Source organism: Mirounga leonina, unplaced genomic scaffold (assembly GCF_011800145.1).
Source record: "Mirounga leonina isolate KUSES-001 unplaced genomic scaffold, KU_Mleo_1.0 Mir_53, whole genome shotgun sequence".
Lineage (NCBI taxonomy): Eukaryota > Metazoa > Chordata > Mammalia > Carnivora > Phocidae > Mirounga > Mirounga leonina.
This window is the reverse complement of record NW_023270807.1, coordinates 715,813-731,588: the sequence shown is the minus strand read 5'-3', so window position 1 is coordinate 731,588 and position 15,776 is coordinate 715,813. Positions and strand designations below refer to the sequence as shown.

Here is a 15,776-nt window from a genome sequence, read left to right as displayed (position 1 = left end):
CCGTCTCAGAGCTCAGAAAATGGCAACCCACTCAAGTATTTCATTTGGTTCCCAATGTGCTTTTATGATTCTTTTGAATTAATTACAACACTTAAAAATGGAGAAATTTTATTAAAAAATTGGGATTTATAGTTCTTTTAGAAAAAAAAAGCTTTAAATGAGGCAATGCTAGCTTTGAATTCCTACACGGCAACACCCGACCAGGAGCTGCTGCCTCTCCAGACAACCTTGCACCCAGGGCGCCTGGGTGGCTCAGTCAGTGAAGCGTCTGCCTGTGGCTCAGGTCATAATCCCAGGGTCCTGGAATGGAGCCCCAAGTTGGGCTCCTTGCTCAGTGGGGAGTCTGCTTCTCCCTCTGCCTCCCCCCCTACTCTTTTCATGCTCACTCTCTCTCTCTTTCTTAAATAAATAAATAAAATCTTAAAAAACAAAACCTTGCATTTGGCACATTACCTGCCTGGCCTTCACAGAAATGTGAATTTGCCACCTTCAATTTTAGTTCCTTGAAGGCGAGTTTGGAGCATCTCAGACACTGGGCACTTTCATTGCCAGGTAAGGTTTTGTTGTTGTTTTTTTTTTAACTTATTTTTAAAGATTTTATTTATTTATTTGTCCGAGAGAGAGAGCGAGCACAAGCAGGGGGAGCAGCAGGCAGAGGGCGAGGGAGAAGCAGGCTCCCCGCTGAGCAAGGAGCCCGATGTGGGGCTTGATCCCAGGACCCCAGGATCATGACCTGAGGCGAAGGCAGTCGCCTAACCAACTGAGCCACCTGGGTGCCCCTTATTTTATTTTCAAAGATTTTATTTTTAAGTAATCTCTACACCCAATGTGGGGCTCAAATTCATAACTCTGCTATCAAGAGTCACAAGCTCCACCGACTGAGCCAGCAAGGTATCCCTATCAGAGTTATTTTAATTTTGCTGAGTTAGTATGTGTAAAATTGTATCTCACGGTTTTGATTTGCATTTGTTCATTACTAATGAAGTTGAGCATCTTTTCTTATATTTATTGGCCATTTGGTTTTCCTTTTTGGTGACTTGCCTATTCATAGCTTTTGCTCATTTTCTCCTGCCTTGTCCTTTTCCTAGTGATCTGCAAGAGTTCTATATAAATCCCAGATACCAAACTTTCGTCGATCATATAGGTTGTAAATATTCTCCAAATCTGTGGCTTGTATTTTTATTTTGTTGTGGTGTCTCTTATTTTATAAAAGTTAAAAAAATTAAAGATATAGTCATATGTGTCTATATTTCCCTTTATTGTTTGTGCTCTTTGTATCTTGTTTAAGAAATCCTTCCCTACCATGATATCATCAGTATATTATCTTACAGTTTCTTCAAACAGTTTAAAATTTTGTTTTTCACATATTTAAACCACCTAAAATTGGTTTTGGGGTATGTTGTAATGTAGGGATCTATTTTTTTTCTATTTGGATAGCCAATTAATTCAAGACAGTTTAACAGATAGTCCATCCTTTTCCACCAATTTATGTCACTTTTGTCATATGCCAAGTTCTCAAGTCTTTGAAGGTCTGAGTCCAAGAAGTTCTACTCTATAAAAATGGTCTATTTATTTGCCCATGTGCCAGGACTATACTGTTTGATCACTCTGGCTTTATAGTAAAGTTGTGATTATGGTACAGCTAGCCTCTCGTATTCTTCCATTTCAAACTGGTGTTGGCTTTTCTTGGCTATTTACTTCTTTATAAGAATTTTAAGGACAGTTTTTTTTTTCTCTCTCTCTTTAATGACTTTATTTATTTGACAGGGAGAGAGCAAGAGAGCCACCTGGGCACCCAGTTAGCTAGAGTTTTTGAAAAATAATAAATTCCTGGGGTGCCTGGGTGGCTCAGTCATTAAGCGTCTGCCTTCGGCTCAGGTCATGATCCCAGCATCCTGGGATCGAGCCCCACATCAGGCTCTCTGCTCCACAGGAAGCCTGCCTCTCCCTCTCCCACTCCTGCTTGTGTTCCTGCTGTCACTGTCTCTCTGTCAAATAATAAATAAAATCTTTAAAAAAATAAATAATAAATTCCTGTTAAACTTTATCCAATGTGTTCTCTGTACCTATTGGGACAATCTTTATTTTCCTTTTAATATGACAAATTGTACATATCATTAATAGAATTTTAAAGTACACCATCCTTGTGTTCCTGCAATAAAGCCTGCTGGTCACGCATACACACACACACACACACACACACACTTGCACAAACTCCACCAGATTCAGTTTGCTAATATCTTATTTAGGATTTTAGTCTTTCTTTTTTAAAGATTTTATTTATTTGTTTGAGAGCGAGAGAATGAGCAGTGGGGAGGGGCAGAAGGAGAGAGAGAAGCAGACGATGCAGGCTGATCCCAGGACCTGGAGATCATGACCTGAGCTGAAGGCAGAGGCTTAACTAACTGAGCCACCCAGGCACCCCTAGGATTTTAGTCTTATAAGTGTAATTGTCCCTCTTTTTCTGTTGTCTGCTACAGTTTGTATAAGTAAATGAAAAAAAATGGTTTTTGATAGTTGGCAAAATAGGGACACCTGGCTGGCTCAGTCTATAGAACATGTGACTCTCGCTCTTGGGGTCATGAGTTCAAGCTTCATGTTAGGTGTAGAGCTTACTTTAAAAAAAAATAGTTGGTAGAATAATACATCTATAAAACCATCTAGATAGGGGTGTGTGTGTGTTTTAACTTCTCATTCCATTTATTAGAATTATAGATCTGTTCAGGTTTTCTATTTCTTCTTGAGTCAACTTTGTCCACTTTTCATATGATTTCCCCACCTCTTCAGGACCAAGACCTCATCTCCCATCTTTTGGTGGCTGGTAAAACATTTTTAGTTCATAGAACCAATTCTTTCCCAGTCCCCTTCTAGCAACCATTGCCATGGTCAACTTATTATCTGGCTTTCAGTTTTCTTTGTTTCTAGCACTTGGGATTTTATTTTCCTTTTGAGAACTCAGTCATGTTTACTTCCCCCCCCCCATATTTCACCCAGTATTTCCAGGTGATGGTGCGTTTAGATATTCTAAGTCCTCCATCTTGCTTGATTCTGAAGTTGTTCCCATTTTATAGATAAGAAAGCTAGGGTTCAGAGTGATTTAACAGCCTGTTGAAGATTGCACCACTAATACTTTTAACCTAGTAATTGAACCCAGATATTATGGTTCTAGATCCTGTGCTGTTGCCACATTATTCCATGCTGCCTTCTGAAGCCAATGAAGCAAGACCAGAAAGGGACATTGCAAAGCTAAAGGGAAGGAGGGTCTCATAGGCAAGATGGAGGAGGCCTGAGATGAAGGTGGAACTGTGTAGATGGACAAAGCTAGGAAATATGGAGGAAGTAATGGTGTTAAGAAAATGGCATATGGGATTCCTGGGCCGCAACTGTTGGAGGGAGAATCATGGCCTCAAACCATCCTCTCTGAGATACTGAAATATGTAGCCCTCTAGCCAGATCCTGTCATGCATGCATCCATTAAACCAATATTTTAACTCAATATTTATGGAGTTCGAGGTCCCCTGTGTATGACAAGAGTGAGCATCTGTAGTCACGATCCCTGCCCTCAGGGAGCTTACATCCTTCAGAGAGACAGACCTCCATCAAATTATGAACAAATGTTGAACTGCAACTTTGCCAAGTGCCTCTGAGGAAAGGCACACCTTGGTGTGGGAGCTCAGAAAAGGGGAATCTGACCCAGGAAGGAAGGGCAGGGTACCTTTCCTGAGGATGTGGCAGAGACACTGAGATCTGAAGAATGAAGAGGAGCTAGCTAAAAGAGAAATGGGAGAAAGAGCCTTTCAGGCTGTGGGCCCAGGCTGCATAAAGTCTCTCTGCAGGATGAAGCGCTGAGTGGACTGGAAGTGGAGCCCTCCCACTGGGAGAGTGGTGGGAGAAGAATCTGGAGAGGCCGGCAGAGCCACACCTGGCAGGGCCTTAGAGGCCAGGTTAAGGACTTGGGTTTTTAACCTAAGATCAGTGGGAAACCACAGAGTGGGTTTAAGCAGAGTGCCTGAAACAATCAGATTTGCATTTCAAAAAGGCCTCTTAACTCAGGTGTGCCGTGTGTCTTAGAGAAGGCCATTGTCAAGCTCTCCAGCTACTGCAGTGATTCAGAGTGGAGCCAGATGGTCCAGATGGTGGCTGGACCAGGGAGGTGGAGGGATGGAGAAGAGGGACAGACTTGAGAGCTATCGTAGTGGATACAACTGATTGGAGTAGAGGTGGATTCAGTACTGAGATGCTCACCACAAACACCACTACATCACATCCTTCGATGGCAAGGGCCACATCATATGCCTGTTTGTAATACCCGGATCTCAGAACAGCCCTCGTTAGGTGGTGGACTTGGTACGCACTTCCTGAAAAGGTGAAACTGACTAGCGGTCTCCCAAGTGATCCTCTTACCTCTAACTTTCTTTCATTCCTTCTTGAAAAAATCAAGTGTCAATAATCAGCCTCTCTGATACATCCATAGGGAGAACTCTGACAAATTCTAAAGAGTATACTTTGGGGGGGAGTTTATGCAAGAACTAAGGTCTACCTTATCCTTTAACATGAACAGTAACAGGGGCACCTGGGTGGCTCAGTCGGTTAAGCGTCTGCCTTCGGCGCAGGTCATGATCCCAGGGATCCTGGGATCGAGTCCCACATCAGGCTCCCTGCTCGGCAGGAAGCCTGCTTCTCCCTCTCCCGCTCCCCCTGCTTGTATTCCCTCTCTCGCTGTCTCTCTCTCTGTCAAATAAATAAATAAAACCTTTAAAAAAACAAAACAGAACAAAACAAAAAACATGAACAATAACAATAATCTTACTGCGAGTGTTGTCCAAGGAAGGAACTCCCCCAACAGAACCTTCTAAAAGGGTGAATGGTAACAGCACCCTCGTCAGTGCCCGGCTGGGGTCAGACTGTTCAAAACCATCTGCCCAGCACAAGAAGAGGACATTAAGCAAACAATTTTATGGAAGAAGTGCAAATAGCCAGACATGAAGTGTTTATCTTGGAGCTTGACAACATGGGGCGGGGGTGGGGGTGGGAGACACAAATTGTAGAAGAGATGAGTGGTCTCCCTGGCGACATTTGTACCTGAAGGCGGTCCTAAGTTTTTTTGAGATGTCTGTTGTGTGTATTGTCTCACACAGTCCTTTTTTTTTTTTTTTTTTAAGATTTTATTTATTTGAGAGAGAGAATGAGATAGAGCATGAGAGGGGGGAGGGTCAGAGGGAGAAGCAGACTCCCTGCTGAGCAGGGAGCCCGATGTGGGGCTCGATCCTGGGGCTCCAGGATCATGACCTGAGCCGAAAGCAGTCGCTTAACCAACTGAGCCACCCAGGCGCCCTCACACAGTGCTCTTACTTTGTGCTCAGATGCATGATTTGCTATGGTTTGGGGACTGAGAAGCCTGAGCAAGGGAAAAGTGGGAGATGTATGGGTAAGGGAGAAAGAGGCTCCTTTCCTTCTCACCCCTCCACCAAAGACTTTCTTCTTCCCTTCTCATCCATCCTGGCCCGGTCCCACCTCCTCTGTGAGGCCCTACCCAACCACCCTACAGGTTCCCAGAGATCCCCTGCTCCAGAGGTGTGGGGCCCCTTCTGCATGGGGCACTTGCCGTTCACCCTATGCGGAGGGAGCTAACTCTCATGGAGCATCTACTGCAGTGCTTCTCTGTCTTGGTGCACATCAGAATCACAGGGAGGGTTTGTTAAAACACAATGCCCCACCCCCACCCCCTCCGGAGTTTCATGTGTAAGGACCTTCCGTTTAAGTGTCAGGGTGAAGATTTACTCCCAGGTCTCCTTGACTCTAGTAACCTTTCTTTCTCTGCCTTGCTCCTTTGCATAGTTAGTTATTCTCCTGCATGTATCTAGTTCCTCAACAAAACAGTCAAGTTCTTTTTTGTATACTTTGTATCTCCTGCTTTGTCTAACCTATATCTGCGGGCTTAATTGACAGGAGACTGAAGGATTTGGGCAACTAACCCAGGGAAGCTCCCGGTGCAACAGAATCTGAGCTGCTCCCCATCCCACAACACCTCCTTCTCCCAGCACTAGGGAAGGAGAACACCTGGTCAAGGAGGGTAGTTATTTTTCCTTCCTGCGCAGGTAAGGGAGACGCCTAGGGCAACAGTTTGGTACAGTTTGGTATGTCTCCCACATGATGTCACCGAAATAAACGCCTGTTTATCTTCGAAGTTCAGTCATGTAGGCAGCAGAGAGGGGACAGCGGCAGAAATGTGAGAAGTGGAGAGGAGGGGAAGGTGGGGTGGTGTTGACTGGGGAGCCGAGGAGGGAGAGATGGGCCATAGGAAGGGAGATACGGGTACCAGGGGCCGCTGGCTGTTCCAGGGTTAAGGGACAGGGCGGGGAACGGAGACAGAGAGGCTGCGGGTCGGTCAGGCCTGGAGAGAATGAAGAAAGTGAGGGGGTGACGCTCCCGGCAGCCCCTGGAACCAGAAGAGAAGCCGGGTTCATTCCGTACTCTCCAGTTCCCACCTCGGTCTCCTTCCCGACTCCTCCGCGTCTGTTTCTCTCTCTTTTGAAACTCCGGGAGCAACGCCCACCTTCCTCCCGCCCCAAAGTCCCGGGAGCGCCGCAGCCGCTGGATACCTGGGGTTGGAAAGGAGGGGAGCCAGGATCAAGGGTTCTGGGGAGCGGGTATAGAAAGGGGGCTCCTGCAAGGGTGAAGTGGGTGTTGTCTATTTCTGCAGGGCAAGAGGGCTCTGGGGGTGAGCTCCAGGCCGCCAGGTCTGTGGGACTTGCCTGGGTGGGAAGGTGCCCCTGAAGTCGGTATTGAAGGTACTAGGGATCAGGGGAAAAATCGAGAAATACCAAGCGTGGGGTGGGGTGCCCTCGGGTCTGTGGGTCACACCAAGAGGCTGACTCCTCTGCCAGCGGGGCAGAGAACTGAGCAAGCCGCAGGAATTTGGGGCGGATCGGGGTGGGGGCGCGAAGGGCAACGGAAACAGGAAGTGAGGGGCAGAGAGGCTGAAGAGGGCGGGTAGAGGGAGCATCAGTTACTCCGGGTGAGGCGAGTCCTCCTCCCCGACCCCGGCACTGCACGGGACGCGGCGCGCAGCCGGGCACCCCTGGACCCTGGACCGGGCTTGGGGCCCAGCCCCGCCCGCGCAACTCGAGGCCGGGGGCCAGCGACCGCTTCACTTGAGGCCCTCACCCCTCTGCTCTCGGCCGCAGCCCGACCAGGAACGGAACTACAGCTCCCGTGCGGCCCTCCCTCCACTCAGCCCGCGGCTCGGCGGGCACCGGCTCGCGCACTCCTGGGAACTGTAGTCCCTGGCCCTCCCCGCCTTCTCTGGGAGGCGGCCGGGATGTCCAGCCTGGAGGTGCTCGCAGCCCTCTCCACGTCCCTCCCTCTTGTGTTTCCAGCTATGGAAACCAGCTTCTTGCAGTGATGAGGAATTATTCTGCTGCCAAACATCACGGTCCCGTTGGCATCTACAAACGTGCCTTACTCTCTCGAGTCACTTTCCTACTTTCCCTTTGATATTGAAACCCTGGATTTCAGGCTGGGCGATTCAGGTTTTAGGGGGCAGGTTTGAGATCTGACTTGACATGCTGCGCAGCTCTTCACTCTGTCTCTTCCAGTTTCACAGATCGTTCCCCACTATTTTCATACATATTTGTTGACTTGGGGTTCAGAAAATTGGAATTCACACACCGTGAATAACCTTTGACATCCCCCCCCATTTCCAAGGCTGATTTCCACATGGTTTCCAGGCTTGTCTCCCCAATCTTTTTGTTTGTTTTGTTTTTCCCCTTCTAGCACACCCCTGATAAACAGACACACAGAACTGCAGGTTTCAAAGAAGAAAAGAAGCAAATTTGTTGTTGTTGGTAGGAGGGCATGAAGGAGAGGGTTCTTCACCTTCCCCAACATCTTGTACAGACGAGAGGTTGGGGGGGGCAATAGAAAAGGCAGTAGATGGGGGCGCATGCCCCGCTCTGTACAATATAGAAGAATCTGATATAGATACTTTGTATAAAAGCCACTTGTCCTCATTTGTGTCCGCTGGCTAGCTGGCTGGGTTGGGGGGGGGGGCACTGGGGGACAAAGAAGCTGGGGGTGGTGGACCAGGACACAGAGACACCCCATGGTCCCCATCCTCTGGCTGTCCCCTTGTGGGGTCACTTTGGATCCTTGGTGGGGGCATAGCAGAGCTCCAGTGGCCGGGATACCTTCCAGAACTTCTCATTCACCAGTTCCAGGGTCAGCGAGCCATTCAGTGTCTACAGACGGGGTGGAAGAGAGAGAGGCAGGGTAAGAAAAAAGAAAGTTGGAGAAGGTGGTAAAGGATTTGAATAAGGCTGAAAGTGACCAAGGGAGGAAGAAAGAAAAAAGAGTTAATAAAAGAGATGGGGCAAGGCAAAGCAGGGGCATAGGGAGTGATGGGGGAGGAGACAGAGATGGGAGATGCAGCGGGAGAAAGGAAGGTGGGCCAGTTAGAAGGTCAGGATCCCGGGTTCTGTGTGGCCCCAGGCCACCCTCCCCTCTCACAGCCCTGCCCTCAGAGGCGCTCACCGTGAAAGCTCCGCCCCCAGGGGCGATGTAGATGGTGTACTGCTTTTCGCTGACACCTTCCAGACTGGGCAAGGCAGGCTCCTCAGGGCCGTCACCTCCTCCGGTACCCCCACCCTCCCCACCACCCCCATCAGGTCCCCCGGCATCAGAGGCGCCCCCTCCAGGCCCTCCTGGCTCCCCAGCCTCCTGCTGCTGCCTCCGCTCAAGGGCAATGCGCAGGGCCAAGTACTTGGAAAGATGGTCCACTGTGGCATTCCCAGTTGTCTTCACATACCTGAAGTGGGAAAGAGGGCAGGTTTAGGGCACAGAAAGCCTTAAATGGCCAAGGGAAGTAGGGGACTTTCCAACAGGGCCTCTGGGTTGGGGTTTCTTGCTGGGTTTGGGTGCAGCCCACTTCTGATGGAAGTCTATGTGATCTCTGGTTTCTCAGAGGTCAGGGGAAAGACAGGGCTCTCACCTAGTCTGGCAGTATTCTCCCTTCTCCACGAGCAGGGGGTGGGGCCGGAACACGAGCTCAATTTCTCCACCTGGCTCCGGGGGACTGGGGGCCCCAGGAGGGCTTGGGGGGCCTAGGGTTCCCCCTCCCAAGGTCCCTCCCCGGTCACCAGAGTCTTCAGAACCGGCGCCCCCACCCACCCCACCAGTGCCACCTCCCCCTGTCCCTACACTGCTCCCCCCTGCGCCCCCACCACGGGGTCGCTTGGGAGCAGGGCCTGGGGCAGAGTCAGGGGCGGAGTCTGAGCTCACATCCTCTCCATCCCCCTCTCCCTCCCCAGGCTCTCCTTCCCCCCCACTCATCGTGGTGGTCTGATCTGACCCGGGCATCGGTCGCCTCACACGCTGGGCCCTGTAGAAGCAAGTGGTTGAGGTTAGAAAGCACCAAGGATAAAGGGTTTAGACTTTAAACTTATGAGAGAACAAGAGATCAGGGAAATCTTACTGATGACACCTAATATTTGTTAAATACTAACTACATGCTAAGCACACTGGCTAAGTATTTTGCACTGCTGGCCTCTCATAGTACAAATCCTAGAAGCAGGTGATTATATTCTATTTATGGTTGAGGAAACTGAGGCTTAGAGAGGTTAAATAACTTGTTTGCGATCACAGCCCCTTGCCTCTCTCCTCATGGACTCCAAGAACCAGTAGCATAGGTTTGTAGAAATGCGGAATTTCAGGCCCAACTCCAGACCTACTGAAATAGAATTTGCATTTTTAACAAGACCCTCAGGTAATCTAGATTCCTATTAAAGCCGGAGCAATGCTGGCCTGGGAGGTCATTTAATTCTCAGCGGTGTGAATCCAGAGTTTATGCTCACAATCACTCCGCTGCTCTAACTTCTAGAAAGTTAGAGGGCGAGCCATTTTCTTCTTAAGAATAGTAGTGCCAAGTGCTAACTAAGAAGTTGCAATTTATGTCCCTGACTTCCGGGCTTCAACAATCAGGCTGTGGTTAGCTATTAGGGTGCTAAGGCTTAGAAGCTGGCAGGCAGCGAAGACGGCACCAGGAGTCTGACCCACGCATCTGTCCCACCAGCCCTGCTACCGCCTCTCTCTAGGCCCGAACCTGTGCATGGCCTGCATGCGCAGCCCCTCCTCAATGCTGGAGCTCAGTGCCTGCTGGTTGTGCAGGCGACTGAGGCGGATGAGCACCCGGTCTTGGTGGGCCTCGTATTCCTCCCGGCTGGGATAGATCTTAGAGATCAGGGCATCAAAGTTGGGGTCTGGCCGCAGAGACCGCTTGGATACCAGCTTCTTGCGGCAGGTAGGGCACTCCTTGTTCCTGGGGTGGGAGAGAGGAGGCCGTGAACAGTCAGTTGCCAGGGTATTGAGGCCCCAACTCTGTACCCTTCACCCCATCTCAAACACATCCCTCCTGTTACCCGCTCCGCAGGGCCGTGACAATACAGTCCGAGCAGAATCGGTGGAGGCACTCCTTGGTGGTCATTGTATTCTTCAGCATGTCCAGGCAGATGGGACACATGAGTTCTGAATGCAGTGACCGAGGGGAAACCGCAATCTCTGTGCCATCCATGATGGCTTCCTGGAGGCATCAGTGAGTGGAAACGTGATAGTGGGTTGGGGGGAAAGGGGTTTTAGAAATAAGTAGTCCATGGAATGGGAATTTTGAGAAATACAGTGAAATAGCAGAATCTGGGTACCCCATGTTGGCCACTTGAGGAAGATGGTAATTCTGAGAGAGAGGAGCTTTGACTTGGAGAGAATGGAAAACAAAAAGGATTAGGGTCCATTAACTAAAAGTAGGAGCTTTGCAACAGGAGGATTTGAGGTTTGGCGAGAGGTCTGGGAGTGGGGGTGGCACAGATTTGGAGTTTGGGGAGGACTTTTTCAACAGAATTTCTTAAAGTGTGGCCCAGGTTCGACCTATATCAGAATCTCCTAGGGTACTTGCTTAAGCCGCAGATTCTGGGGCCCCATCTCATTATTGTATCAAAATGTTGGGGGGTGGGGGAAGGCCGAGAGGCTCCATTTTTAATAAACTTGGGAGGAGAGTCTCATATGCACTGACTTATGACACTGAGCTGAGGAACAGTGAAGGTAATCGCTGTCTGTTTACTATCTTTCAGATGAAGGCAGTCATACTTGCCCGTCTGTGGCACTAGCTGATGTGAGGATTAAATGAGATAAATGTGAAGTGCTTGGAAAAGATTAAGATGATTCAAAGGTAGGACCAAGGGAGTCTGACATCGGGCAGGGTCCGCAGAACAGGGCAAAAAATGGCAAAGAGGCTGGCGGATGGGGTCATTGGATTGAAAGGTTTGGGGAAAGGGAGTAAGCTGTGAAGGGAGAGTCCCTGTCACCTGCGGGGTCCGGTGGAGCTCATACAGACTCAGTTCCCACGTTTTGCTTGCATTCTGGGCATTCGCCGGCGTCGTCATGGTGACCGAGGACAGACCCCCCACTAGGGTTCCGCAGCGGTGGAGGAGGAGGAGGAGAGGTAGGCTGGGGAGAGGGGGGAGGGGGAAGGGGTGTTAGGGGGGCCGCCCTCGCGCAGACCCCGCCCCTCCGGTGGCTCCCCCCACCCCCCTCCGCCCCGCGCCGCGCTGCCCCTCACCCGGCTCCAGCCGTCCGCGCCCCAGTTGCCGCAGCGCCTCTCGCTGGGCCCGGGCTCCCAGCCCCAGTTCGCTCGGCCCGCAGCCGCTGCTCAGACAGCAGCTCCCGCCGCCGCCGCCGCCATGGCCCGGGCGCTGGGGCCCTACGTCACTTCCGCCTGTCCCTCCACTACACCCCCCCACCCCCGCCAGCGGAGACGTCACCCGCCACTCGGGGCTCGGGTGGGACGCGACGTGGGCGCCCGGGTACCCCGCCCTCGGGACGCGCCCGCTTCGCGTGTAGAACCGGCGTCCCCGGAGTCCCGAGCTACTTGGGGACCCCGGTCTCAGTCCCCGGGCCGGCACCGTCGCGCTGCCAACCTTAGCCACCTTCCCGAGGTCCCCACCCGGGGCCTCCGCTCCGGAGGGCGGGGCCTGGGATCTCTTGGACCCCGGGAGGGGACAGAAGGGTTGGAAAAGGGGCCACCTCCCCCACTCCGCGTCCCCTAGAGGCTCTGGGGAACAGCTGCCCCCCTCCCCACAACTTCTTCTCCGTAACCTCAGCCCGGCATTCCGGGGAGGGGAGGGGGGAAGGTTGCAAAGGATCCTCGGCCGCTTCAGTCCTCCAGTCCTGTGAATGCAACTAAATCCGGATGAGCCCGGGATTCCCCTTACCACCCTGGGGACTTGCTCCACCCTCCGCTTTGGCTCTCCCTAGACCCTCCGACCTGGTCTCCCCTCGAGGTTTGGGGGCGGCGGCTCGGGACGTCCAGACTCAACTCTCGGCCAGAGCCATAGACTCGAGAATTGCGTTTGGACAATCAGGAGCCGCGGCCCGGGGCGGGGGAGGGAGGCGCACGGGAGGAACGGGGGAATGGAGACACCACGCGGAAGCAGGGACACACACACAAGATGGGGCCCCTATAGGGGAGGGGGTGTGCGTGTGTGTGGGGGTGGGGGCACAAGGGGCAGAATGTCTGGAGTGGGAAGCGGGCAGGAGCCTCCTCCAGGACTTCCCAGTAAAGGAAGGGGACGGGGAGGAAAGAGAAGAGGAAGGGGCAGAGCGATCCCCATTGAGGGCAGGGGATGAGATTCAGGGCGGGGGGTGGGGGGTGGGTGGAAAGAGACCATGGTGGGCGTCCTGTCTCCTCCAGCCTGAGCTGGGGTTCCCGGACTTGGGCTGCAGCTGCCAGGGGGTAGCCTGTTTCTGGGACAAGGCAGCAGTGGGTCCCCTTGCCCCCTCCCCCAGTTCCCCCCTACTTCCCTGTCCTCTCCTTCAGTCCGTGGCCAGTCCTTATGTGGGCTCCAGAGTCGATTAGCGTGGACCCCCTCCCCTTCCTCCTCCTCCTCCCAGCCCCCTCCCTTCTGCTCTCCTCCAGCCCCTTTCATCGGCTGGTCCATTCCCCTAATCCTGGCCCCCTCCCCTAGTCCCCCCCCACCCCCCCGACCCCAGGCCGGCTGCAGCTATTGTAAGGTGGAGAGGAAGGGGGGGGGGGGACTCAGAGAAGGGAGGGGTGGGGGAAGGCCACCTGTTCCAAGACCCCCTCCCAAGGCCAGACTGGACACCAGGATGGGGCCATGAACAAACCACCCTTGGGGACCATAAGGACCCAGGGAATTGGGGGGGAGGGGATTGGGGCTGCAGGACCAGGGGAAGGGGGTGGGGCAGAGACCCCCTCCCTCTAAAAAGACCCAGAATGTCACGCATACACAGTGACACACACTCTCTCCTCTCATACACGGCGGCGGCGGGGGTTGCCCTGGGAGACCAGGCAGTGAAAGGGAACAATCCTTCGGGAAAGGGAAAGGAGGGGGAGGTGGGGAAGGGTCTGAGGGCTTAGACACAAGAAGAACCGGAGGTGGCAGGGAAGAGGATTTGGAATTTATTAGGGTCACAAGCACCCCTGCCTCCCATATTCAGCATTCCAGAGCCATACACTGCCACCCCTTTTGTAGCCTGGGAACTCAGAGTCCTCATCAGCAGGAGGCCGGGTGGAGTGGTGGGGGAGTGAGCAGAGTCCAGGGTCCGTGAGGCAGTTACATGAAAAGACCTCCTGGGAGGGGCAGAAACATTTGGATAGATGCATAGGTGGAGACAAATGGGCTGGGGGGCACCCACTTCGGTCCCTCGCCTATGGGAACTTCTGCTCTTCCCTCAGTGGCTCCAGACTCCCTTCACTTGCTTTCTCTTATCATCTGGGTTCCACTTCTCTGCCCTCTCCCTCCCCATGATGGCCTCATACCAGTGACTTCCACTGAGGCCCCTGTGATGTATCCACTGTCTTCAGATGCCAAGAATGCAACCACATCTGCCACATCTATGGGAATGGCGGGGAGAAGGCAGAATCCTACTCACTCTCATGGACCCAAAGTCATCACCTCCCACCAGAACCCCTCCCCACCAACACACACACTCCAACCACCAATCCTAGTGAAATCCTCTCAGATACGACAAACATTGGGATCTCTTCCTTCAGGCCCCCTCCCTAGGGCCTCCTCCTCATTCAGTGCTCACCCTCAGGATCCCCCATATGTCCCATTGGGATCATTCCAATCACCTGTAAGAAAATATAAGTGGGTGAAAGTTTCTTTTATGGATTTTTTTTTTTTTTTTTGTAGGTTGAGTCTGTGACCCTTTTGTCTTCATTCCTTGTACACTTACTGAATATCTACTATTTGCCAGGCCCTGTGCCCAGATTCTCTCTGAAGCCCAGAGAGATTGGGTATCTGAACGATTCTGCCCTCTGCCCTCTACCCACAGCCTCCTACCTTGTCCAGCACTTTCTGTGGCACTTTCTGTGTCATGGGTGTTGTAATGAACCCTGGGAGGACAGAGTTACAGCGGATCCCATGTCTGTGGAAGGGAATGTGGCTGCTGACTCTGGAGAGGACTGAGCACTGACCTGCCCCCCAGACCTCCCGCATGCCTCAGCAAATCCCTCTGTACTCCCAGGGGTGTCTGACCAACCGTCCAAGCTCCCGAGCTGCCGTCTGGGTCAGCCCAATCACTCCAGCCTTGGATGCTGCATAGTTTGTCTGTCCCATGTTCCCCACCTATAGGTGGGTCAGAGATTTGGGATGAGTCAGGAGTCCCAAGGAGGGGCTCTCTGATCTATGCCCAACTAGCTGGCTGACCTCATCCCAACTCAGTCTGACCTTTCCTATGATGCTACTGATGTTGATGATGGACCCACGGCAACCACTGGACACCAGGGCTTGGGCTGCAGCCTGAGTGACTAGAAAGATGCCCTAGTGAGGAAAGAGCAACAAGGCAGAAAGGATCAGCTGGGGTGACAGTCTTCTTCCAGCTCCCTCCCCCAGGCTGGAGGAACCAGAAGTCACAGGTTCAGGGGTCACCACCTTGAGATTGACAGCTATGACTTTGTCCCAGTCATCCTCAGACATGCGGAGCAGAACCTCATCCCTGGTGATCCCCGCACAAGACACAACGACAGATGGCGGGCGAGAAAAGCAGGCCTATGGAAGTGGGCGGTTACACACCAAAACCCAAGTAGAGCCCGGGCAATGGAGGCAATGTCGGCTCTTTAAAGAGGGCGAGGTCCTGTCGCGTTCACCTGTACTTGTTCCAGCAGGCGCCTGACCGACCCGGACTCAGACACGTTAGCCTGGAAGGCGGCGTGGGCCCCGCCGGGCGCCACCTCCTCGCTCCCCTGCCCGCCCAGCAGCCACACCGTCTTGCATGCCGCTGCCTTGTCCAGGTCGCAAGCGGCCACGGTGGCCCCCTCTCTGGCTAGGCGCACACTGACGGCCCGGCCGATGCCGCCACCCGCGCCTGAGGTGGGAGAGAACACGCAGGAGGGGGGAAAAGGGGAGTGGGCAGGGGTCAGAGGTCAACAGGGCGCAAAGTTAGTAAAATTTGGACCGGGGGCCAGAGGTCACAGCGCCTGTAGACGCCGAAAGCGCGCCCCCGACAACACTCCGGCACCCCAACCCGCCTGGGGAGGGCATCCCCTCAACCTGTGACCAGGGCCAGCGCGGAGCGGAGCCTGAGCTGAGACGCCATGTCCGGCCGCGGGTGGGCGGGCACCCAGCACTGAGCCAATCCCAGCGCAGAGGGGGCGTGGCAAGAGCAAAGCCGCGCCAATCTAAGCCAGGCCAGCGTTGGGCCATCTGCGGCCACCAGCGCAGGCTGACCTCCCACTGTGGGGGCGTGGCCAGTCACCACCACTT

General features: G+C 52.9%; 2 protein-coding genes across 3 annotated transcripts; both read right to left on the bottom strand.

Annotated features, from left to right (window-relative positions):
- Nucleotides 1–7,811: 7,811 nt before the first annotated feature.
- RING1 (ring finger protein 1) lies at nt 7,812–12,403 on the bottom strand. Its single transcript, XM_034990811.1, has 8 exons — nt 12,314–12,403; nt 11,609–12,216; nt 11,355–11,496; nt 10,416–10,576; nt 10,100–10,315; nt 8,990–9,379; nt 8,533–8,806; nt 7,812–8,240 (listed from the first exon to the last, which is right to left on the bottom strand). Exons 3-8 carry the CDS (start codon nt 11,430–11,432, stop codon nt 8,139–8,141), a joined length of 1,221 nt encoding a protein of 406 aa, XP_034846702.1. The 5' UTR covers nt 11,433–11,496; nt 11,609–12,216; nt 12,314–12,403; the 3' UTR covers nt 7,812–8,138.
- A 1,044-nt stretch (nt 12,404–13,447) lies between these two features.
- On the bottom strand, nt 13,448–15,747 carry HSD17B8 (hydroxysteroid 17-beta dehydrogenase 8). Of its 2 annotated transcripts, XM_034991877.1 has the most exons (9): nt 15,564–15,747; nt 15,161–15,378; nt 14,946–15,062; nt 14,742–14,834; nt 14,554–14,639; nt 14,355–14,439; nt 14,101–14,143; nt 13,829–13,903; nt 13,448–13,639 (listed from the first exon to the last, which is right to left on the bottom strand). In XM_034991877.1, the coding sequence occupies exons 1-9, from the start codon at nt 15,607–15,609 to the stop codon at nt 13,623–13,625; spliced, it is 780 nt and encodes a 259-aa protein (XP_034847768.1). In that variant the 5' UTR covers nt 15,610–15,747; the 3' UTR covers nt 13,448–13,622. The 2 variants fall into 2 exon arrangements, with proteins under 2 accessions (XP_034847768.1, XP_034847769.1); XM_034991878.1 differs by lacking the exon at nt 14,946–15,062.
- Nucleotides 15,748–15,776: the final 29 nt, after the last annotated feature.